A 26418-nucleotide genomic window follows, 5' to 3' on the forward strand; every position below is an offset into this window, starting at 1 on the left:
GAGGGGTCTCAGGATGGCAGGGGTAGGTGGCTCACTTTGGACTGTCTATTTCTTTTTAAGCTAGCACTTTATTTTTAACATTCTGCTTCAATCACGTACAGGATTTTATTTCTGACAATAGGATGCTCACTTTCAAATAGCAATAAGTGAATCAGAAACATTATCTAATTCACTTTAGCCTTTCAAAATAATGACTAGCTGTTTAAAAATTAATCTCCCCGGATATTTTTTAAAGAACCACAAGCCTCTATGAACTATTTTTGATATAATCATAAATACAAATAATAAGAAACATCTATGTAAAAACTTGACAACTTCAGTGGGCTTCTCAGGCCCCATGTGACAGAAAGAGAAAAACAGCTCCTGTAAGCTGTCCTCTGATGTACACGCACACATCAAGGCACGCGTGCACAGCACACACTCATGCACACATCCACACTGAGCATGTTCTCAGCAAATATAGCACGAAAGGAATGAGGAAGGGAAAATGGAAAGAGGGAGGGAAGAATGAAAAGGGGAGGAGGGAGGAGTAGGAAGAAAGGAAGGAATGGGAGGGACATGAGAGGAAGAGAGGGAGGGAGGGAGCAAAGGAGAAAGTGGGAGGGAGGGAGGGAGGGAGGGGAGGAGAGAGGGAGGGAGGGAGCATGTGTAGGCTGAGGAAATGAAGGTGGGCTGGGGACAAAGCTTGGTTGGTAGAGTGCCTGATAGTGTGTAGGGTGACGAGTTTTTGTTTGTTTGTTTGTTGTTTTGTTTTTTCTATAAAGGCAGTTTGTTCATTATAACCCTAAGTTCCATGCATTTCCTACCTATTAAGCTAACCTTTTGATCTCTCCACCTGACAAAGCTCCTGTCCACTGAGAAGGCCTGGCTGCCCTCTCCTAACACTGACTCCAGACCTCATCCTTTTCCTTAGCTTCCCTCGTGCTGTTTTTGCTTTTGGATGGTTGGTTTTGGTTTTGGTTTTTCAAGACAGGGTTTCTCTGTGTCGCCGTGGCTGTCCTGGACTCATTTTGTAGAACAGACTGACCTCAAAGTAAGTACTCAAGAGATTGGCCTGCCTCTGCCTGAGTGCTGGGATAATAGGTGCTCACCACCACACCCAGCTGTGCTGATTCTTTTAAAACTAGCCAATTTCAAAAGGTGTGAATCAGACCCAGCCCATGGGGAAGACAGCCACCACCCCCACTTCCACCCTGGTGAGCTCAGCTTGCTGGCCAGGTTTGGTCTCTGTCCTACCTTTTGTGCAAGGAGAACTGCTTGTCCAGCCTCTTTCATTTTGTCTGTATGTTTCTTCGTACAACAAAATCACTCTTGGTTTCTGACATAAGCCAGTACAAATCCTTGGGTTCAAGCCCCGGTACTTTGTAAAACACCAGCCCCTGGGGGAGGGGAGGGAAGCAGCAGCTCAGGGCTATCCTTGGCTACCTGGTGAGTTAAGGCCAGCCTGGGCCACATGAGGTGCTATCAAAAATAAAGCAAGGAAGAAAGGAGAGAGAGGAGGGGGGGGGACAGGGGAGGGAAGAGAGAGGGGGGAAAAGGAAAGTAGAAGTATAAAAATTCTACCAGAGCCAGGTGTGGCACAACTCTGCCTGTGAGAACAGAATCCAGGAAGCAGAGGGAAGGGGTACGAGTTTGGGAAACATGTGAGACCCTGTCTTAAACAACTGAAACAAAAGAAAAAAATTAAGCACAAAGCCCTAAGTACAAACGAACAAAAACCCAAAACAAAACAGTAGCTTAATCTTGTGAGTCAATGAACACACTCAAAATTTTAGTTTATGTTTAAATGACTATGAGTCAGTTTTTTACAGTGAGAAGGTAAAACTGATCAGTTCCAACGCCTTTACTTCTTAGTACTTACCTATTAAGGCTGTAGTAAAGCGATTCATAGAGAGAGGTTCTAAGTACATTGGTCCTTCATAGGCAGACTCCAGTTCGCTCCTGACGTAGTCCCTGAAGAAAAACAGTAAAGAGAACGTACTGTATGAGGGGAGGCCCTCAGTCACCTACTCAGGAGAACTCTCTTCTCTTTCGATATCTCCGGAAAGCCTACATACAAATATACAGAGAGGCCTTTACTTTATCCTGCACACAACAGAAAGAGGTGCAGCTTACCCAGACTGAACTTAACTCAGCAGAGATGGCTGTGCAAACTGTATTTTATGGGATTTTCCTTTTTCCCATCCCCTACTCAATATTTGATAGCTGGTTTTTGTTTTTGTTTTAAAGCTGTTGAGACATCATCTATCAAAACTAAGGACCAGAAAATGTCTAATGACAGACAGGACAGTGCCCTCCTCGTTTGGCTTGTTCCCGTCGCCACTTCCGTCTTATTTCCCCCGAGGTCTGTCCACAACTATTGCACTAGCTATCATAAAACAACAAGCGAGCTGGAAAACTGCCTCACAGTATGATGATCCCTCACAGCCATTCTTTCAAACCTGCAAAGGATTTATGAGGAGAACGATACCTAAGAAAATATCTAAGAAGAGGAAAATCATGCCTACATTTTAAAGGTTTCTTTCTTTTCCTTTTTTTTTTTTTTTTAATGAGATGTATATATGTGTGTATCTGTACACAAGTGCCGCGCCTGGGGAGGCCAGAAAATGACGTCGAATCGCCTGGGGAGCTGGAGTTTTGGAACCAATCATGGGTCTTCAGCAAGGAGTGCCCACTCTTAACAGCTGAAGCCTCTCTCCAGTTCCAGTACCTCCATTTTTAGACAAGTATCAGATCAGTTCACCCTTCTAAATGTAATTCCTTCAGGAGGAGAGAAACAGTGAACTTTAAGCACTCATGTGAGAACTGTTTATACTCAGAAAATACAGGCAGGAGGCACAAAAGAGCATCTTAAGTATCTGGTAAGTTCTACGGGGCTGCTGTAAGATAGCCAAGCCAAATTTTTTATATTAAATAAGCAGAGTTTGTGAAAAATAATTCTACCTTGTTTTCTTCAACTGCTGAATATTTTACTCACTGTACTTTAAGATACTTAAAATGCTTTGAATATTTTTTAACAAACTCAAATTCTGTATTTACTTTTTCCATGAAATTACTTCCAGTTAGGCAATCAGGTTGAATTCCTTTAGTATAGCATAGTCAGCTGGTAATGAGCTTTACATAACCAAGCAGGAGAGGGCTGCCAAAATTAAAAATTTAAAACTAATCTTTTTCAAAAGACGAGGAACAGCTTAAGGAATGATTAAAAGGAAGTGACTACGGCTTTGAGCTATGGAGCACCGCTCCCTTATCACCCTCTGATGATTATCTCTAACACACAATGTACTCACATTTATACTCAAAGAAAAGAGCCAGAAGCTCAAGAGGAAAGACTTCAGTCAGCATTAGTCAGCCAGAACAACTGTCTAAGGGACACTTTTGTCATGCTGGCTGTCTCACCTGGGGAGGAGAGACCGTGACTGGCACCTGGTGGGTAAAGACTAAGCGAAAGGCGGGCCCCAAAAACATCAGTTCTGAAGAGGCGCAGATGTGATCTTTGCAAACAGCCAGACAACTTTATGTAGTCCCCAGGGTAGGGGAGAGCAAGCAGGCAAAGAGCACACACACCATCAACACTCAACAATGCCTCTGAAAGGCTACTCAGGCACCAAACTCTGTCTAAAGGAGAAATGACTGAGTCCTGGCATTGCCCAGGCTCCTGGAGCCCAGCTCTTTCCTTGTCACCACGGCACATTCTGTATGCTGACCCAGCTCAAACTTAGACAGGCGACAGGGAAAAATCACAGACAGAAAGCATACTAGAAATTGCCAAGGCCTAGGAAAGGGGCTAGAGGTGAAGAAATGAACGTAACTGCCCACGGTGGTTAGTTTTAAATGTCAATTTACTACAACCTAGAATCACCTAAAAAAGCAGTCAGCTAAGGACTTGTTGAGGACAGGCCGGCCTGTGGACATGTCTGTAGGGGACTGTCTTGACTGAGATGAGAAGACACCCCCCCTCCACACTGGCCCCCCCTCCCTGATTAAGGCAGCACCACGTCAAGACCTGGGCCCATGAGCTTAGAGAAAGCTGGCTGAGACCAAGGAAGCAAGCAAGAAAGGGTCCCTCTCTGCTCCCTCCTGACTGTGACTGTGGGGCTCTATGGTCATGCCCTGACTTCTGCACAGTAGGACTATAGGCTAGCAAAATAACCCCTTCCCTCCCATGTTGCTTTCTATCAGGGTATTGCAACACCCTGGAAAGGAAGCAGGGCAGTAGCAGCCTTTACCCACCAGGTGCCCGACACGCTCCCTCCTCCCCAGGAGAGATAGCCAGCATGACAAAAGTGTCCCCTTCAATAGTAGTTCTTGGTCGACTAAGGAGGAGTCCTGGGATTTATTTTGAAGTAATGACAATGTTTGAGGATTAAATTAAAGCAGTGAGTATGTGTCTGCATTCTGCCATGGGAATTTCACATCAACAGAAAAGCCATGTTAGCACAAGAGGCTCCTCGGGCCTGGGTCTCAGGAATCCAACAGAGACTGTAGAGAGGAGGACCATGTTGGATTTGCCATTGTTATCATCCACATTTTATTCTCAACGTTTTCCTTTAAACTTCTCACTGCACCATGGAATGTCAGGTAGTCACATTACGTAAAAGCCGCCTTTTAGGTCACTTTTTTTCTTTTTCTTTGACTGGGGGGAGTGGGGTAGGGAGGGGTCCTAGACAGGGTTTCTCTGTGTGGTCTTGGCTGTTGGAACTCTCTCTATATACCAGGCTGGCCTCGAACTCAGAGATCCACCTGCCTCTGCCTCCCTTGTGCCAGGATTAAAGGCGTGAGCCACCACACCCAGTTAACTCACCTTCTTAAAAGCTTCTCTTGGTCTTTGAGGGTTTTTTTTTCTTTAATCTTAAATCCTATTATCATATAACAAAACTTTCAAGGAGCAGTAGGGTGGTACGTGTGTAGGGTGGGGCATACCTCAGCGGTAGAATGTCTGTCTAGCCAGGACAGAAGAAACTGTAACCCAAACAGAAACTATTGTCTATGTACAATCCCAGCGCCCTGCTGAGCTATAAGCACCACCACTCTCACAATCACAACCTGTGAATTACAACCTGGATGAAGTGCTGTAGTAATAATACAAGTCTATGACCATTTCAAGCTTGGAGACAACTGAATCCTTAGGTTCATGGCTCTATTTAAAAATTACCTCTTTCACCCTCTACACCGCCGGTTTCCTTTCCGTCTAACTGGTTCTGTGCACCAGTTAGACGAAACAAGTGTGTAACACTTGTTTTCTTCCTCTCTTTGTAAGTTGTTATAAAAGCCAAGCCTATACTGCACTCCTTTGATCCTAAAGCCTTTTCTTCTAATCCCTTTCATTACTTTCGTTCTCTTTCATGCTCTATACATGTATTTTGTTGCTGAGCTAAGGACACTTAGGGAGGTCCACACCCCAGTGGAATAACCAGCCTTGGGGTTATAAGCACAACACCCTGACCAATTCCCTCTTGCTGGTGTCTGCCCTGCCACCCTCTAGGACCCAGGCGTGGCTCCATCTAAATGTCACCACCTTCCCAGCTCCAGACCAACCTATTCCTGCGCATAGGCTGCCCTACTCCCGAAAACAGCATCTTTCCTCGTCCTTTTACCTCTCTTAGCCTTCATCAAGTCTGTCTTTCTCAGGATAGGCCTTCAGAACCCATCTGCTGGCCTCAGGAAGACAGCCAAGTCCAGAAGCTTGGACCAGCCAAGCTAAACTGAGCTTGCATAAGTGAAACTGTGGTGAAAGGGTCAGCTCACAGGGAAACTGCCAGGAGATATCCTTCTGGGTGATCAGCCCTGCACACTCACTATACAGAACTGCAATGAGGACCCGTGTCAACATTTCCATGTCCACCTTATATGCGCCTTCAATGCGGCTCAGACTGAGGCAGAGAACTTGTTTCACTACAGAAAGAGGGAGGCGGGGTGGGAAAGAGGAAAAAAGCAAAGATGAGAAGGGAAGAGGAACGTGGGAAAGACAGCTGAGAGCATAATGCACTTGCCCTGCATGCATGAGGAGGAATGGGGCTCTCGTAAAAGTAAAAGCGAGTCAGAGGGACCACCTATAGCCGCAGGCAGAGAGGGAGGGGAACAAACAGCCAGCTAGATGGCCATAAATGGAGAGTTCTGGGTTCAGCCAGGGGCTCTGACTTGGTACAGAAAGGAGCTGGTCAGGAGGGTTATTAGCACTTTCCAGCATGGAAGATGTAAATGGTGGTCAATGCACCCAGCCAGCCACAGCAGGCAGTCCTGCCACGCCTCAGGGACCAGGGTCTCTCCTCCAGGGACGCTTTTCATTTGTGTAATGTGTACAATGCTGACAGGGAACCTGAGCACTACAACATCAAACCAAACACGCGGACAATATTCTCTAGTACTGTGGCCTCTTCACTGTCAACTACAACAGCTCTGGGGGCTGGGGAGGGGGATAAAGAACGTGTGAGATGCACAAAGAAGCCGTCAAGGACACCTTGCAATTAGAAAAAAAAAATCTTGCTATAAAGTAGTAATAACCCACTAAAAATAAACGGATAGCAGCAACAGCAAAAAGAACAAAACAACAAGAACAAATCCAGGGAGCTCACTCGCCACTACAACTAGTGGCTGAGTCCTTTACTCAACGGCCTCTTAAGTGGTCTGACGTGGTCCCTAGACAGTGTGGGAACAGTCTGTATGCTCTGGCCACTTACAAGAAGCTTTCAAAAGATGCTGGTCTCAAAGAAACCTAATCTACTTTCGTACAGAACAAAGAAGGGAGCTCCAAGTGCTTGCAATATAAACAAATAAAAAGTACCCATATAAGAGGTCCCATTCAGGTGTTCAAGCACTTAATGTACACACACACACACACACACACGCGCGCACACACACACACACACACACACACACCACAGCCTTAGCACTGGCTGGTGCCTGAGCTACTTACTACCTATCCAGCCTCCTCGATAGATATTTGGTACTTGAATTTAATGATGTCCAAGAGAGGGACGGGGATATCGAAAACTGGTCAATTTTATTCCTGTCAAAACTTAACCCTGCGAGTACATATGGCAAAGCTCCTCCTCCTCCTCCCTTCACAGCAGCAGCTCTCGGGTAAGTGCAGTCTGGGTCCCGGGAGGTGCACAGTGATGGCTAGGGACAGGTTTGGGCTGTGAGACTGCCCGGGAGGCAGTGCTACTGGTACCTAGTGGATAGAGAGCCGGGACAGTCTCCACAACAGAGACTGAACACGTCTAAAATGTGACTGTTCCCAGGACAGAGACACCCTCTCCTACCACTCCAGTTGGAGATCTTTTCATAGAATGGAGAGCTACCTGGTTCTCCCTTACACATAAATTCTTGGGGATGTTTGGTATTTGAGAGCAAAGCTCTGCACCCATCCAGCCAGGATGAAATCATATACCTTTCCTCTTTTGAGAACCCTTTCTAGTGGGGACTTAACGAAGGCTGCATGTGAACTCAGTACGTTAGCTCGTAAACCAAGAAGTAAGAATACTAAAGTTTAACCTTTCTTTCTTTCTTTCTTTTTTGAGAAAAACACATAATTATCAATGTGAAACATAACCACAAGCTTATAGCAACCTGCAAGGTTTTGTCTCCACTTTAAAGTAGTAATCATACTGGGATATATATTAACCGTACCACCGCACGTGAGAAGTAGAGTTCCACAATCTTTAAAATCAAGGAATATAACATTTTTAAGCTTTAATGAGGTTAAATTAGAATACTACTAAAAATATTTATGATACTCAGGCTCAGTGGCTAATGGCGCTTGCCACCAAGCTTGACAATTAGAGTTTGAATCCACACTGTGGAAGGTGAGAATCAATTTCCAAAGCTGATCTCTGATTTCTACATGTGCACTGTGGTACATCTCCTCCCCAACACACACACACACACACACACACACACACACACACACACACACACACGTAAATAATGGCAAGTTATTTTTTAAATTTTTACTCATTGTTTTTTAAAGATTTATTTATTATGTATAGAGTATTTCATCCGCATGTACTCCTGCAGACTAAAAGAGGGCACCAGTTCTCAGTATGGGTGATTGTGAGACACCATGTGGTTGTTGGGAATTGAACTCAGGATCTTTGGAGGAGCAGGAAGTAGTCTTACCCTCTGAGCCACCTCTCCAGCCCAAATGGGAAGAATTTTATTGTACTGCACGGAGTAGAATCATGGAGTTCTAAACACTTAACTGTTCTGTACTATAAACTGTGTCTACACTCAAATTCCAAACAGGTTCCTACTCACAGATAATCATCAGCATAATATAAATAACAACATCAAAAGCAGAAACCCAAGACTGGAGAGATGGCTCAGAGGTTAAGAACACTGTCTGCTCTTCCAATTCCCAGCACCCACATGGTGACTCACAACCATCTATAATGAGATCTGGTGCCCTCTTCTGGTGTGCAGTTATAAGTGCAGACAGTACTCACTGTATACATAATAAATTTTTAAACATTAAAAAAAATAGCAGATGCCCAGCTTTCCAAGTGCTTACAAAATTTTCAATTTAGAAAATCATTATTGATAAATATCTCTGACAGCCAGTTTCTAAAGTAGCACTTTAATTACTGAGATTGCCCACGTACTGAATCCCCCCAGGAGCAAATGGCACTGTGTTATGTCCTTCCGGTTGGAAGCCTGAGACCTCAAGGGCTGAGCTATCTCACCAGCCCATACACTGCCTTATATAGCAGTGAAGGAGATAAATTATCTATTAAACTATCTAGTAGGGAGCCTATGTCCAGAGTATATATGGACTCAGTAACAATAAAGATAATCTAATCAAAACAAATGGCAAATGATTCAAGTAAACATTTTCCCAGATAAGATCTATAAATGGTAAATGAAAAGACGCCCCCACATCATTAGCCAAGAGAGAAATGACAATCCTAAGAATAATGAGCTGCCACCTCACACGCACGACGAAGACTCCAGAGTCAAAGTGTTTGCTGGCAAGGGTGTGGAGAGATGCATGTGGTGTTGCCGATAGAATTGCAGGACAGCAGTCACTTAAGAAACAAAAATAAAACGAAAACAAACAAAACGGCCCTGTAGTTCTCAGAAAAGCTAAATAGAGCCGGTGGCGGTGTACGCCCTTAATCCCAGCCCTCAGGGTGAGTTCAAGGCCAGCCTGGTCTACAGAGTGAGTTCCAGGACAGCCAAGGCTACACAAAGAAACCCTGTCTCAAACAAACAAACAAACAACAAAAAGGCTAAATTGGGAGACTATACAGTTGTACAGTTTAGTAATCCTACTCCAAGATACATGCCCAAGAAAAGTAAAACTGCATATACACATAGAAACCAGCACACAGATGGCCACAGTACAATAGCCCCAAAGCAGAAGTGACCTAATGCCCATGCATTGGGGGGGGGGGGGGGGAGGGGTAGCAGGTGAAAAACTGCACTAATGCTAGACAATGGATACTACTGGCCAGAAAAAGAATTAGGGTACTGAGGCTACAGCTCATAGATAGAGGCTGCCTCAAAGCCTTGGGTTAGATGCACCTCACTGCTCCCCCCTAAAAAGGAGGGAGAGAGACAAGCAAGGAGGAGGAAAGGAAGGAGCCAAAATACTGTAATACGAATCAACCTGTTAAAACCCAGCACCAAAGACCATGCTTGTACAGATTAAGATAAATTAATGAAAAAAAATTTTTAATTTTTTAAAAAGATAAAATAGGAACTAGGGAGAAAAGATCACTTGCTGTGAAAGCCTGGGGATCAGAATCTCCAACACCCACATAAAAATGCAGACATGGCTGTGCACGTCCTGTAATCCTAGCATTGCAGGGGTGGAGACAAGCTGTTCCCACCTCACCAGCCAGCCAGCCAAGCTGAGCAACGGGTTCAGCCAGGGACCCTGTTGTCAAGGCAGGGTGGTGGACCAGGATATCTGGTGCTTGGCGTCTGCACGTGCACTGACACTTTCACAGGATTTATATCATATGTCAGCTATCCTGCATATCAGACATTTACATTATAGTTTGTAACAGAAGCAAAATAACACTTATAAAGTAATAAATAATTTTGTGGTTGGGGTCACTACAACATGAGGTACTGTATTAAAGGATCATAGCATTACGAAGGTTGAAAACCACTGTCTATAACATTGTGGCCACAGTTTGCACAACTCTGCAACAGGACCATGAGCCACTGAACTGAGCTGCAGACTTTAAAGGGCTGTATGAACCTAGTGTGACACCAATGCAAATCAAAATGTAAAACTATTTCTATTTGGTTAGTAAAGTGACATTGTGAATATTGGAAAGCAGTGAATTAAGTGACCTGAAATTTTAATGTCACTATTTTTAAAGTAAAGACATCAACATTTATATCTCAAAATATAACCATCAGTATTTGTTAAATGTGACATGTCACAGATAATTCGAGGGCAGCACATCTTTGCTAACCTTTCATGAGAAAGCAACAGACAGCGAATTACAGTGATGAAACCACTAGAATGTGTCCTACCTTCAAAGTCACTCAGCACCAAAACTCCAAGACAGGCACTGTCTGTGGCTTCAGAGCGGCAGCTTGCCTCAGCAGCATGTTCACTGAGCTGACAAACTTGGCTCTACAATCCTTTTTCCACTAGTCATGCCCCTCCCTCAAGCCAGAGCCGCCCGTCCCTGTGGGTCTCCTGCCCAAGATGCCATCTGCAGCTCCCCAAGTGCCCCGGGAAGAGGAAGATGAACTAGGATGGGAAACGGTTCTTGCCCACTGTAAAATATGCAAATTCCATGTAGCCTTTGGTACTCTCTAACTTTCTAATGATGAAGACAAACATTATACATTTAAAATTAAAAACATTACACATTTCACTGAACTAAATAGTTCCAATTGCCACACTCTAAAGGTTTTTTTTCCTTGTACCCTTGAAGCTGTTCTAGGTGTCACCCCATCCTCACCCCACTTTCCTTACATAACAGGATTTTGCCCCATTTGGAAACTGGTGGATTGGTAATACTGAAAATAAAAAGAGAATTACAGGTTTTAGGTCATCACTATGCCATTAAACCACATGGAAATGCTCATCATTTTCACCCAGGATTATGATGTAACAAAAACAACAGTTTGATAACTCTGCGTTGATTTCTGAAATTTTCTTGATGATTCTCTCTGAAAGGCCAGGATCATTCATGGCTGTACCACAGAATGCTCAACCATTTAAAAAGTACCTTTAAAAGACTAATAGCACAAGAAAACCTTCACAAAACATGACTGAGACGTATCTTAAAAGAGTGTTAGTTGAACTTTTAGTGAGCCTTTACTGTCTGCCAGAAGTGTGCAAAGAAATCTGAGGCCCATGTTCCTCTGAAGGTTGTCATCACCATCTCTGTACACGTAGAAACCAAGTCTTATCTTCCTGGTGCATCCTAATGTATCTAGCCATCTAGCCTTCCACCTAAGAATGAACTGCATGGCTCCTACGTGTCTAGATACTCTTTGCACACTGAAATGCTAGCTCCAGAGCCCTGGTCCTAAGGAGAGTGTATTGCATGGACAGGATTCCAGCACTCAAGAGGCAGAAGCAGGCGGATTGCTGTGTGTTTGAGGCCTACCTGGTCTACAAAGTGAGTTCAAGACAGCCAAGGCTACACAGAGAAACCCTATCTTTGTTTAGCATCTTATTGTTTAGAATGAGTAAGAAGTATGCTATCTGGGGGTACCATGTGAGGCCGCTTTGGCCTTTTTGCTACACAAAATAACTGGAAGCTGTTTCTACTGAAAAACCCAGGGACATGATGCAGGACCCAAAGCGACCAAGGTGACTGTCTCCACTTGAGCAACCAAGCTTGAGTTGAACACTATATATGCACACACATGTATGTATACATGTTGAACACTGTGAGGATCCTAAGAAACCTGGGGGCAGATTTTAAGTTCCAGACTGTGTGACTAGACATCACAGGGCAGTAAGGATGACTGACTCAGATGCATGCAGTGCCTCCAGGCACCACTCCGCTCACCGGGGAGGAGCAGGGAAGACAAACGGAAGAGAACTGAGTGATGAAGAAACAAGCTGGGAATCTGAGAAGTGAGTGGATCGACTACTAACGAGGGGCAAGTGACAGCTCAGGTATTTCTTACACGTATTCTTTTCTATCACTACTCCATTACACTCATTGCTTTAGGTTCAACTACCCGATAACATTTTATCCCAAAGGCACGAACCTTACATAGACGGCAGACTTCAGCTTTAGCAGTTTAGTCTGGCAGACATAATTAGCCCCACCAAGTATGATGGAACCACCCACCTACACTTCTGCAACTTAACACTGGTTCTCATCATTTCAAGTCGACGTCTTCCTAAGGAAGACAGGACTTGGCTGACGTCAGGGGGAGGCACCCGCCCTCAGTCTATCTGCAGAAATCTTTTCTCGGTGACGTAGAAGCTCATCTTTAAATATAACCTTAAGGCCTGTTTTCTGTTTTGTCCCCTCCCCCACAAAAGCATAATCCCAACATAATTCCAGCTATTAATCTTGAATGATAATATCTATGGGAAAACAGCTATCAAAAATATCTGTGTTGGAAACACTGATGTTATCTTGGCTGTCCACTGCTGGGAGGGACTTTCGTAACCAGATTATTTGAAGTGAAAGGACCACCCAGGTACGAGGCCATGGAAGAAGGGAGTGTTGCTTCTGCCTGCTTTCCTCACACTGCCCCTGTCACAGCAGTGTCCCCACAGATGTAGAGCTGACTTCCTTGGGCTTTGATGTAGACTGCAGACCAGCAGTCAGCCTACCCCCACTGCACCTGTAAAGCACCCTCTCAACACAATTACTCAAGCTATCTGCTCTGTTCCTTTAGCAGGCTTTGACTAGTAAGACACCTAAGCCTTTTAGCTTTGTAACAGTACTCATGAAAAACGCTATATTGACACTAAAAATAATAAATAAAAAGCAACAACTTCCGATTCAATCACATATTCCAAAAGTGGGGTTGCAGCCTTACCTGGATATCTGATGTCCAGCATAGAGGAGCAGGGCAGTCAAAAAATATAAATAAAGCTGAACCAGATGCTGCCTGGGCAGAGTGAGTAGCACAACACTTAAGATATAACCTGCAGCAGAAACACAAAAACAAAGAATTGCAGTTTCGCCTCCCAAGTAGTTATATTGGAAACAAGTTGAAATAAAGTTATTTCCCAAGTAGCTAGCAACAAATAGAGGTTATCTTTTTAATTTCACTACCAAGGTTCATTCACCTTAAAAGTATCACTATGGATTTTTAAAACTGGAAACAGCATTTGTCACTTTTTGTGTCATCTTTATTTATGATTAGAGGCAGCACACAAAGGCACGCCGTGCCTCCTCCCATCGCCCCCCTTTCCTCTGCGCCTCCTTCCCTGTTTTACACCAACTCTCTCACTGTCTCTGTGGATGTGCCCCTCCAGACTTCTCCATCTCCAGAAGCTAACCCCCCACCCCACAAGTCTGCTCTCACCCCTCCACCCCCTACCCCCACCCTGTCCCTCCACCTCCATCATCCCATTCATCCCTCCACCACCTGACACAGATCCCCAAAGCATGGTCCAAGGCTCCTCCCCATCTGGGAAGGGAAAACCCAAAGTGTCCGTCTTCACAGCAATTTCCCCTTGTCGATGAACCTTTTCACTCCATTATTTCAAACCATTTGTACCCAATACTTTTATTTTCTCATCATCTATTTAACCCTTCCTCTGCTACAACCCATTTTCTCCTTTTTCCTCTAGCCCAGAGGCCAGCCACATCCTGCTGACCCCAGGCAACACTGTCATGCTTCAACTGGAGACACTGGTTTCCTCTTGACTTCTCATTTCTCACTTCCACTTTCTCTTTCAGCTTCCTCTACACAACTGCTCCTCTCTATGGGCCCATAAAGGATCTCACAAAGCAATTACTCTTGCTTTGAACATTGATACTCTTTTGAGATACAATACCCACAAAATATTTCCCAATTCTCTTTGTTAAGAAAAAACAAAAATTAAACCAACTAACCAACCAAAAAAAAAAAACAACAACAACAACCCTACTTCTTGTTCTAAACAGACATTACAAGGGGCTTGAGACAGAGCCCACTTATGTGCTCACACAGCCAACAGGTACAAACCACCCTTTTCCTGCTCCTCCTCCACCCTGGAAACTCCTCACTCAGCTCACAACTTGATTTTGAAAGAACGTATTAACCAAACAACCCCAAACAAGATTCATAATGGTGGAGCCAGGTCAATGGTAACGTGTAACTAGGTAAACTGGCAGCATACAAAAGCTACGACTTGACTTGCCTAAAACACTACTGCCTGGGGCTGCAGAGGCGACTCAGCAGTTAAGAGGACTTATTCTTGCAGGGGACCCAGGTTTGATTCCCAGCATAAACTGTGTGCAACTTCAATCCCAGCAAGCCAAATACCCCCCTCTGGCCTCAATGGGTACCAGCCATGCACAGGGTGCACAGGCACACATGAAGACAAAACACTCATATTCACTAAATAGAAATTAAACCAGAACACTTCGCATACTGATGAACCTACTGATTTCTATTATTGGAGAGATGGTAGGACTGGGGAAGAACCAGGGGAAGAAGGAAGGAAGAAAGGAAAGAAGGAAGGAAGGGAAGAAGAGGAGGAGGAGGAGGGCGGAGGAGTCATACGGAATAAATGAGACAAAGGCCTAGGGCGGGCAGTAAGCACTAATTTTTATTGTCACAACAGCAGCTTGGGTATGGAGTTGGCAGTCAGGTATGAAACTGATATCTAAACAGACCTAGGTGTTGCTCTCTGTGTGAGTGGTTGAAAACACGGAAATGGAAGTGGTTGTGCACTTTCTGGCTTGGGTAATCAAGAGGATGGTTCTGCTACTAAAACAGTAAACACAGGAGGAAGAGGAAGTGTGGCCTGTGGTCACGGTGTGAGTGCAGTTGAGGGCAAGATAAATGCCCAGGATGCCCAAGTGAAGAAATCTAGTGGGTGGTCAGAGTTGAGTTCCTGAAGGTCAAGAACCAGCTAGAAAACAGGTTAACAGACAACCCCCGTGTGAGCAGAAAGCAGCTCATGATCTCTAGAGCAGAAATGCCGCCTTCATAAGGCAGCAGAATCAAAAAGGTAGAATGTGAAGGGACCGGCATGGGTCACAGAGGAAGAACACCAACTCCACGCACACCTAGGTGATCCACAGGCAGTGGAAAACAGAAAGAGACTCACTGTCAAAACTAAGGGCAATCACCCAAACAAGCCAGGATGAGAATGGAACACAGATCTGAACATCAACACCTAAGGAGCCTAAATACGAACATAGTGCTACAGGCCTATAAAGCTGGGCAAAGAGGGCTGAGGGGTCAAGACAAAACCAACCTGAGCTACAAACCAAGTAGTAGCTACTTATCAAGACCCTGCCTGTCTCAAAGAGGGCGAGAAGAAGAGCCATAAGGAATAAAGACATAAGTCAGACAAGGAACTGGAGAGGGGGGGAGGGGTACTTGTTAGTTTTTATTGTCAACTTGACACAACCTTGAGTGACCTGGGTGCATGGAACCTCAAATGAGGAACTGCCTGGATCTGGTTAACCTCTGGGAGATAGTCTTTAACTAAGGGGTGATGCTGGTGGCACACCTCGCCATGAGTGACATTGTCCCTGGACAGGTGAGCTGGGGCTATATGAGAAAGCTAGTTAGGCGTGCGCCAGTGAGCAAGGCAGCAAGCAGTGTCCTCCATGGCTTGGACTTCAGTTCTGCCTTGGGTTCCAGCCCTGACTTGCCTCAACTATGGGCCTGGAAGTATAAGCTGAAACAAACCCTTTCTTCTCCCGAGTGGCTTTTGGTCAGTGTTTTAGTAAAACACAGCAAACTAGGGCAAAGTGAGCAGGAAGACTAAGTTCTCAGATCCCCAGGCCCAAAGCAAAACAAAAGGCTGGGTGTGGTGATGCGTGCCTACCATACACACCAGTGCTGGGGAGGCAGAAACAGGTAGACCCCTGGGTGTCAGTGGCCATCCAGACTATCCTCCTAGCCAGTTTGAGGCCACTGAGAGATGCTGTTTTTCTAAACCAAAATAAATCTTGAATATAGGCAGGCTGCCAATGGTTTCACAGAAAAGAACCTCCGTATGCGATTATCCCACACTAACAATATAACTGCAGTAAAATTTCAACAGGTTTCTGTGTAAGGAATGAAACTAGGTAATTAAACTCTCCTAGAAAACCAATGAAAACTTGCCATTTTGAGTCTTGATGAGAACTGGATTGACAGTTATTTCTAATTATGTCTGGCTTTTTGGAAAAAATTTTGATTTTTACAAAAAATCAATTTTTAAAAGGTTTTCTCTCATTCTAAGAAATGAAGGGAAGGGGGAAAGGAAGGAAAAGAAAACTAATAATGAAAGCAGTAAGGAAGAAACTGACTAGCTCGAGCCACAAAATATAATCTAAGGCCTCCGTGTCTAACTGGACTAACTGGACACAAGCACCCAAGACTAAAAGAGCAGGAGGAGGTGTGGATCGGACCAGCGCGTACACAGAATCCAGTACATCACGGAGGAGAAGGTGAGCTAAATTCATACACACGCATTAGAGCTGTCTAGAAAAAACTATTCAACAGCACACCATGGCCTGCGTATGCAGATCAGTCCCAAAGAGAGCAAAGAGTGCAACATAATAATCAAACCACAAAATTAATATGATACAACTCGTCCTCAGCTTGGGCTGGCATCACACTTTGGCTCCTACCTCCTTGGCCTCCCACGTGCTGGGATTCTAAGCATGCAGCTCCATACCTATCTCCAAACTCTTGAGAGAGAGGCTTATCAAATGGACAAAAAAAAAAAAAAAAAAAAAAAAAAAAAAATCCTTGGAGATTTGGGGAAATGCTTTGTGGGGGACATTTAAATTGACTATTACAATTTAGCAGACTACATTGTGCCAGCATTAAAAACAAACAAACAAAAAAAGCACAAACCTTTATAGACATCTTAAGTAGATTTGTGAGGCTAAGGCAGGAGGATGGCAGCATTGACAGTGAGTGCATCTGGGAATAGCCTGGGGTAAATAGTAAAACCCAGTCTCAAAAAAAAACAAAAAACAAAAACAAAAACCTCAAGCACCTGAGCACAGTAGTGACGTCGTTTCCACATAAACAAGAAAGAGCAGAGGCTTCCAAGCCAGGCCCACTATGCTGGCATCCATCACAGAGAAAAAGGAGACACGTGTATTCATACTGACTTACACACGCACAGACAATACGTAGTTCCACACAAGGAAGTACCAGCTACTCTGAAGAGCTCAGAGGAGTGCATGAAGAGCGGACAGGAGGGAAACGCTTTTAATGTTCTCATCTCTGAATGCAAATGCAATACTTGGGACACTTGAGACTTTTTACAATGTGTCTAGGAGTAAATTCTGGAAACTGAAGCACCAGAGTGTACATAATACTCTGACAGAGGCATCCCAATCACACAACAAAATACCTTATCACACAATCGCTGTGCTTACCCCCTACCACAGCCTGCCTAATCGATGCATTTAGGAAGGCTCAATTGAGTTCCCTGAATTATAAGCCAGAGCTGATTTCAATTGCATCAGAACCTATTCGATTTCTTTCTTTATTTTGTTTGTTTATTTGTTTGCTTTTGAAACAGGGTTTCTCTGTGTAGCCTTGGCTGTCTTGGACTCACTTTATAGACCAGGCTGGCCTCGAACTCAGAGATCTGCATGCCTCTCTCTGCCTCCTGGAGTGCTAGGATTACAGGCATGCACCACCATGCCTGACTCATGCCTTCCAATTTTATGCTAGTGAAATAAAATCCTATTTTCCTCTGGTTCTAGTAATTCCTATAAAATGGTAAAACTATAAACAAGATTCACTAACACTTCCATTAGTACAATCAACTCCAGGTACTGGAGGCATATTTTATCCAAATTAAAAAATAGATGTAATGGTAATTAATGTTTTTTTTTTTAAGTTATGAGTATGAAAGAGAACAGGAGTACATGGGAGGGCTTGGAGGGAGGAAGAAGGGAGAAATGATGTAACTATATTATAATCTCAATACATAATTTTTTAAATATAAAAATGGAAAAAAAACTCATCATAAAGCCAGAAAAACGCATGAGGACACTCACCAACATAATGCATATTAAGAGCCAAATACTTGTATTGGAAAAGAGGGTTGTTGTTGAGGCTACTTCTTTGGATCTGCTGGAAAAAGGAGCTGACGTCCCATCGGTACAGGACATCCAGTAGCATGATGCTTGGCACCCTCAAGGCCACGTTCAACACGGCCTCCAATTTCTCCTTTGCAGCCATGTTCTTGTTTTTGATTGTTTTCTTGGAGCAGACCTAAAAGTCAGAAGACACACGAGATGTAAAAAGTTGTGAAGGTGAACCACCCTCCAGAGCCTCCCGAGAATCTAATGGGCTGTCCTGGAAACACGCCTACTGTGTTTCAACACATATTTTACATCAAAATGTAAATGTTTCAGACACGATTCAAAACTAAACGTCCATGCTTCAAAACTTAAAACCACTAGCTTCAAATCTCCTAACTTAGCAACAAAAACAGCCCATGAGAATGCTACTTTGAAGAAACTACCTTCCCTATGTAATTATTTGAGATGGAAGAAGAAGGAATTTTTAAATATTTACTAAATGAAAAAAACCTAAGGCACTAATGAAAGTGTGATGGGTTCAGTTCTCTGCACCTTACATGTGCCAGTTTGTATCCTCAATCGTTCATAATCAAAACTGAAGTGCTAAGTATTCCTTTTGTTCCCTCTTGAGGTGCTGGAGGTCAAGCCCATGACCTTGCACCTGTGAGGGAAGCCTGGCGCCTTAACAATCCCAACTGATACCAAACATACACTACGCACTGCAGAGAATTCTCAATGATGACACAAAGAAACCTATCTTGCGATGCGTTTCCTCTGTCCACACTTAGTTTGGAATCCTCATAGTCGCTCTTTAAAGGAGGAAAATGAGGCTCAACAAACGTTTCCCTTGCATGGTAGCTGACTTGCATGGCCACGGGAGATGCCAAGCAATGGGTCCAGAAGGTCTCTGCTTAGAGAACGACAAGGATGAAGAAAATGGAAAGGGAAAAAAAAAAAGGGAGGAAAGGAAAGGAAGGAACTGGAAAGCAGTTATCAGGATCTTAAAGGGACAATTTGATGAAATAGCTACAAATTAATCTGAGGAGTGTGTACAGGGCAAACCCACGTGGGTAAAGGACAGCTTCAAGAGCAAGGAGGAGAATTCTGGACTCTTGGCTCTGACAATATCCTTTTAAGAATTCTGCTGAGAAAGCTAAACACATTTCCAGCTTTGGCAGTAATTTCAGACATTACAGGAGAAATGAAAACATTTATTTGTGAAGGAAATTATAGTGACAGATTGCTGTGCTAGAGTTAAGTGTTTGTCACTGTCGTACTCAGGAACTGCAGAACTCCCTAGCTCTGACACTGTGAACTAACAGGAATCCGGCTTAGCACATCATTCAGAGCCTATTAATGACCCTCTGTCAATCATTCCCAGAATGAGAATGTTGTTACATTTGTAAACATGCTGTCAATAATATGCTATTGTTGTTTTATAAAGACAGTGATTCTGAGGACTTGAAATAAGTAAGAGCTTTTAATCATTTTCCTACACACAAAAATATACCGTGGAACTGAAACAGAGCAAGTCTGTCCTAAGGAGAAAACTATCACGAAAAACAGCGTCTCTACAACCAGACCTAACTGCAAACCACACTGCTGAGACCACAACTGAAGAGAAACTCTTGCCACTATAGTCAGCCCTGCGTAGCCACAGTCTAACTGCGCGGTCAATAATCCTGGCCTGAAAATACTAAAACGTTTGTTCTGGATATATACAGTCCTTTTCTCGTCACTGATGCCTAAGTAATGCGATAGAAAAATACCTACCTACCTCATACACTGTAAGTAGTAATCGAGAGATGGTGTGAACATGGGGTATGTGCAATTGAGATGGCTCAGCAAGGGACGAATGCTTGCTTCCAAGCCTGAAATCCTGAGTCCAAACCCTGGGAGGTTCGTGGTGGAAGGAGACAACCAACTGCCACAAGCTGTCCTAGACCTATAACCTCCAGGCCTCTGCCTGAATGACGATTAATTCATATTATATAGAGCATATAGGAGGATGCTCATAAGCTATATGCATTTATGAATGGGACCTGAACTTTTGAGGATATCTACGGGATGTCCTACAATCTAGAGGGAAAAAGAAGAAGAACTATGTTGTGGCACGTAGCCTTAATACTGTGCTGGAAAAAGGGACTTTCTGCCTATCCTAGAATCCAATATAAATCACTACTGCCATTTGTCTAACAAACAGAAGCGGGCATTACTGAGTTAATGTTCGTGGCCAGTACCTGTAGCCTTCCTCTGTGTTTAATGTTACTTTTAAAATGAATACATTTCCCATTTATTGTAGCTCTGAAAGAGGTGGGAAAAAACACTAATCCTTCCAGGGATCGTCTGTGGTACAAAAGAAACCCAGTAGCCGAAAGGTACCTACTAGTTCTCAGGAAATTCCCACCCACCGCTCCTGTCTCCCCAATGTAACAAAAAGAAAAAAAGAAACCTTGGGTCCCTAAAGCTGCCAGTATAGAAGAATATGGGAAAAAACAAAAATAAGCACATTTAACCAAGAGCCAAACGTCTAAAGGGACTGGCGTCAATGAAGTCAGCCCTCTTAAAAACAAATCCACTACTTATTCACTGATCTGTTTATTTCTGGACCTGTTGTAAATCATTAGTAAGATGCACCATAGAAGTAAATGGAGAAAACACATAAAACAGCAAAGATCAACCCCATGTCCTGGAACACTGTAATTCTGCACCCATCTGAAGTGGGCATAAGTATGTGGAAACCATCACAAATGGCACTGCTCTGCAGTCCAGCTCCATGCACTAAACCAACATCTAGACAAAATTCAGAGCTCTTTGCCACGCTTGTAGAAGCTTGAGATTACTTACACCTTATAAACTACTATGCTTTAAGAACATTAAGGCAAAAATGCGGCCTTCTGGGCTAACAAGATGGCCGGCTCAGAGCTCCAGATGCTTGCGGCGGACAAGCCTGAGAACAAGTTCAGTCCCTGAGACCCACATGGTTGAAGGTAAGACCTTACTCACCAATGTCCTCTGACCTCCACACCAACACAGAGATACAGCAGCCTGCCCACACAAAACACTGACTAAATAATAGAAGTTACATATCCGTACTGATTGGTTCACGCTTAGTTACTTTCCTGGCCTAGGGTCAAGCAAGGAAAATAAGCATTTATAAAATTGGAGGTCACAATTCCGTCAAAGCTATAGTACTCAACAATCAACAGCAGGTCTGACACACTCAAATCCAAATATATAAAAGTTCTCGGCTCTCTTACCTTTCCAGTAAGATCCTAAAACTCCCTCGAGTTATGGAAAGAACTGGAAATGAATTCTCCATCATATCTCTACAAGCAATGCAAAAGCTAAGGATGAGTCAAGCCCACTTTATACAGCACGGAAGCCAAACATTGAAGTGTGTTCCCAGAAACTGCTCACCAAAACCCAAAACCTAATGGCAGTTTCAAAAAATGCCTTTCCAAGATGTGGAACTAGCAATGTCGTGTATAAAGTGCAGTTTATTTTCAGATTTGTGGGTTGGGCAACAGGAATCCCGATTCTGCATTTTCCAAAACCACAACATTTCAGTTTTGAATAGGGAGAAACCAAATGAAGTATCAACAATAAGAAAAAAAATGTAATGGCTGGGCTCTGCTGGAAACCTATCTTAAATTAAAAAAGAAAATGTATTATAAAAAAATAAATAAAAACAAAGAAAGGAACACAACTCGTAACTCCCTTTTTAAAAAGGAAAAGCAAAAATAGTAACTCATGACTCAAAGTAAAATTATCGATGACTTAAATTCATAATATAGGTAAATTAGGGCTGAAAGTTACACCTTTCTTCATCCAAAGGAAGATGAACAAAACCATCACCATTAACCTTCTATCTTTGCCCCCAGCAATTAAAACAAAATTTAAATCAACTAAAATTGATGGTTAGCTGATGGGGAAACGGGAGGTTGTCCATCTGTTGGGATGCTGAGTCCTTTAAAAAAAAAAGTGAGAGGGCGAAGCTGGACCCTAAAACCCTAAGTAACTCCTCCCAGAAAGGAAAAACTAGGAAAGAGAAAGAACTTCCTTACATAAGCGTTGGCACACGTCTTAAATATAGCTAGTCCTCCCTACTCCCACCGTGTTGCTAGCTAACTTTGTATGTACTTCGTTTCCACAGAAACCACTAGCAATCCTGTGATTCCTCATCATCTACAAACAACACCTATCGATAAGAGAGAGTCCACATTCACGTGTAAGCGCCACCCGTCCCCCATAAGGGACTGACAGAGCAAAGGAAAACATTGCTACCTCTGCCATTGGCTGCTCAGCCTGGGTCACGACTGCAGCACCGACAGCTCATCCTTTTGGACCTGGTTCAAGATTCACAAAACTGCACACTCGGTATTTTATAAAATAAAGACACACGCACAGAGAACGCCCCCCCCCCTTCCTTTCAGACTAGTTTCCTGTTTACTGCAGACAGCGATGCAAAGCCATCCATTAATCTTTGATGCCTTCCCACTGCAAAGGCCCCTTCCCCCGCCCCATCTCGCGCTCTCCGCACCACTCCCCGCCCCACGCCTGCTTTTCTCAGATACATTTGAACTGTAGTAACCCCAAGCCAGCTCCCGGCAAGCAGGCAGCAGAGCACAACAGCGCGGCGCGGATGCAGCAGCCCCAAGGCTAGGGGATTACGTGGAGCAGAAACTCTGCCAGGAAGAGAGGCTAGAGTGCTCTCGTCTCGCCAAGGGTGCTGGGTCTCCCGTGCCACATAACGAAACTCGTGCTTAGAAGAGTGAAGCCAAGATCCTAACCCCCAAATAGAATGGCGGTTCATTCCACAAGGGTCTTAGGGAAGGAAAGCAGAGCTAGAGAAGGCGAACCCAGGGACGGCAAGCGGGAAAAGGAACCAGGACACAGTAGGAGAGAGATGAGCAGCTCGTGACTGTGAAGAGTGAGCCAGGGGGGTCCCCTTACTGGATGGGCTTGGCAGGTCGTTCTGAACCCAGCAACCTCGCACCTCCTGTACATGGTTAGGTTGAGTTTGGGGGGGCTGCGAGGTGGGAAGACGCCAGGAAAGAGGGAAGGAAGCTTGGAAGCAAAGAGTGGACCAAAAAATACAAGAGGGAAAGTTAGAAAGGCAAACCTGAGCAAAGGAGCCAGGACTGGGGCTCCTCTGCGAGAGAGACCGGGAAAGGCCTTGCAGCCGGGGTACTGGAAAGCAGAGAGGGGTGAGCCCGAGTGAGAGCATCTTAGGAATGTGAGGGTTCTCTCCGTCTCCAGGCAGGCTAAAGAGAAGGGATGGAGGGTGGGGAGTAGGCAGACGAGGCCCCGGGGGCGAGTACGAGGATCTGCGAAGAGATAGCAGGAGACCGATCCACTGCTCAGGGGTGGGCCGGAGGGCGCAGAGCGAAGGGGACCAGGCCCAGGCCAAGATCCGGAGGAGGAGGGGGCGCGGCGGGGAGGAGCGAGGGTGGGGGAGGGGAGGCGCAGTGGGCATCAGGCCTGCGGGATGCTGCGGGATGCTCCCGGCTGACTGCAGTCACCTGGGACCGCAGCCTCCCTGCCTACCGAGCGGTACTGGGGATGGCGGTGTCCGCTGCTGCCCGGCTCCGACTCCCGCCCCTCCGGTGAGATCTTCGGCTGCGACGGCGGGGGGCCCGGTATGCGCGGCTCACAGCTGCGGCTCTCCCGTGTCCGGCCTCGGCTGCGGAGTCTCGGGAGGCAGAGGCAGCGGCAGCGGCCCGAGCCTCGAGGTCACCATCGTCCGTGGCGACAAAGGCGCTCCCAGGCCGAGCGCCGGCACCAGCGCCCGGCGGCCGCCATGGCCTGGTCCCCGCGCTCCGGCTCCGCCCCCCGCGCTCTGCGGCGCCCGCCGGCTCGCGCACTCTGCGCCTGCGCACGAGCTCGCCATCGCCCGGCCCCAGGGCGCCCACTCACTCAACAATCGCGGACGGCGGGTTCTTCCCGCACCGCCTCCGGTGAGTGGGTCTGAGACGCCGGCTTCTCTCTGGTGCTGGCCGCGGAGACTATGGCGAGGCAGGATGAAGTGACACCCGGACGTGCACTGTGACCCCAACCATTCTGACACGTGTTCGCGCTCACTCCGCAGACACCACGAGCTGCACGCGCCCACACCCACACTCACCTGCTGGGACCACGTGGAACAATGTGAAAGGCTGGTCCCTGCCGCGTGCAAGCCCTGGGAGCAATTTTTAACTCTCCTTGACTGGACTAAGATTGTCTCCAGGGCATCAAAGACCACGCACAATAAAAAGTTGGATGAGTGAATTGTTCCCAAGGACTGATTCCGGACTCCTTGATTTGATGCAAATAATTAACCATCACATGAAAATAAGTGGTGTAAAAGGGTTTGTCGCTTCTTTTGGTTCAAGGTTCAAAACACGTTAGTGTGCACACACCCTTTCCCTAGCCAGGAAACCCTTTTGTTCTGCTCTAGTCTCCTAATAACCTGGCACATGCCTGCTGTATTTTAAATGTCAAAGCTTTTAGAGCAAGAACTGTTGCCATAGTGTAAGGCCCCAGGCTGGCTATGGGTGTTATTCACCCGAGGACTAAGGCTGGACCTTTGCAGAGATCTATTACTACGTTTTTCTATATTTCCCTGCCTCGCTATTACCTTCTGCGTTTTGCTCTGTTGTTCTTGCTTTTGATTTAGTCCCTGGAGAATCAGTTGCCACTAGAAACTAGTGTAGCCTTTCATTAGACAGTGCCTAGGTAACAGAAGATGGAACACCAAGTAATTTGTAAGATGTTACAACTATTCGGGCTCATTCTGAATTTGCCAACAGCCTCTTCCACCTTATAAGCTATACAAGAGAAAAATTAGTGTCTTTGATGTTTGTGTGTCTCTGTGTGTTCAGATACACACACTTTTTTTTTTTAACCTCTAGGTCTCCCTTGCTATAAAGTTGTAAATACAACCTCTGTGTTTAAACAATCCTATCAGAGCTGGAGAGATGGCTCGGATGATAAGAGCATGTTCTGTTCTTCAAGAGAACTCTGGGTTCAATTCCCAGCACCCAAGTGGCAGCCCTGGCTGTAACTCCAGCCCCAGGATATCTGACGCCCTCTTCTGGTCTCCATGGTCACTACAAACACATGGTGCACAGACATACAGACTGCATGCATTCATGTAAAATAATAATATGTAAACAATGCCATCTTAGAGACCGGTAAAACTCACACTAACATACCCTCTCCCTTCCACTGTGTCTTAGCTTTTTTTCCCTGTGGCTGTGATAAAAAAAACCCACAAAGAATTTATGGGAGAATGGATTTATATCAGCTCACTGTTTTAACGTGCAGTCCATCATGGAGCAAGTCAAGGCAGCAGGGCCTTGAAGCAACTGGTCTCTTTGCATCCCTAGCCAAGAAGCAGAAAGGGATGAGAATACATGCATGCTATTGCTCAGAGCTGTACTTTCTTCACTCATGCGCAGCCCAGGATGCCCTACCCAAGGGATGGTATCACAGTAATCAAGATAATGCCCTCCACAGACTTGCTCCCATGTGGCTCTAATTTTGCCAAAGTGGTGAGTAGCAGTAACTGTCACATGCTAGCTTCATAGCAGGGCTTAAACATTTCTGGGAATTCTTTTCATAATTCTTTATAACCACTTTTGTTCAGATTCCTTAGGCCACTTTGGAATAACCATTAAACCTGTCACATCGCAGAGCGGTGGTTTAGAATCGTCTTTGTATATAGCCTACTAAGTGAGAGTCCCTAGTGGCTAATGGTTGCAGCAGGAAGACGCTGTACTAGCAACAGCTTCCCTTGGTTTTTACTCTCGAAGTTCCGCTACTGGCTGAGTCAAGAAAACATGTGGCCAAAAACACAGAACAAAGAACTCAAAATGCATGTAACACTAAACTTGAATCGGTTGCCTTGATTTCTCTTGGCTAAATTGTAGAATTTTGTTGATACTGTTTCATTAGATTTGTGCTTTGCCTAAGTGTAAGGGAGGCCTGCCTCAGTCCTTGCCTTTCTTTGTCTTTTTAGAGGAAAAGAAAATGGCTTCGAAGCTTAAGAAATTCACCGTAAGTACACTGGACAAGTAGAAGCAGAAGCAAGTCAGGTGTCCTTTTTTACCTTTGAGTTTTACAGGCACAGCCTGTAAATGCTGAAGTTCAAAATAGTGTGTGAAGAAAATTACTCTGGTAATGAAAGGGTTACTGCAGGAACCTTGCTGTTAATCCAGTTTGGGGAAGGATCCAGGAGCTGGTAAGTAAATCAAACTGAAAAAGAAAAGCCCAAGGGAAAAAAAAGAAC

General features: G+C 44.9%; 1 protein-coding gene across 3 annotated transcripts in view; it reads right to left on the minus strand.

Annotated features, from left to right (window-relative positions):
• Window positions 1-23882, minus strand: part of RNF145 (ring finger protein 145) — a 42883-nt gene extending 19001 nt beyond the window's left edge. The window contains exons 1-4 of one of the 3 annotated variants that reach the window (XM_084763843.1): window positions 23697-23882; window positions 18120-18336; window positions 12982-13090; window positions 1862-1953 (exon numbers count right to left, since the gene is read on the minus strand). In XM_084763843.1, coding sequence (XP_084619969.1) covers window positions 1862-1953; window positions 12982-13090; window positions 18120-18303 — 385 coding nt within the window. In that variant the 5' untranslated portion in view covers window positions 18304-18336; window positions 23697-23882. Of the gene's footprint in view, window positions 1-1861; window positions 1954-12981; window positions 13091-18119; window positions 18337-23271; window positions 23291-23671 lie in introns of those variants that run through there. The other 2 variants (XM_084763842.1, XM_084763841.1) reach the window with 2 other exon arrangements.
• Window positions 23883-26418: the final 2536 nt, after the last annotated feature.

Source organism: Acomys minous, assembly GCF_964271855.1.
Source record: "Acomys minous genome assembly, chromosome: 16".
Lineage (NCBI taxonomy): Eukaryota > Metazoa > Chordata > Mammalia > Rodentia > Muridae > Acomys > Acomys minous.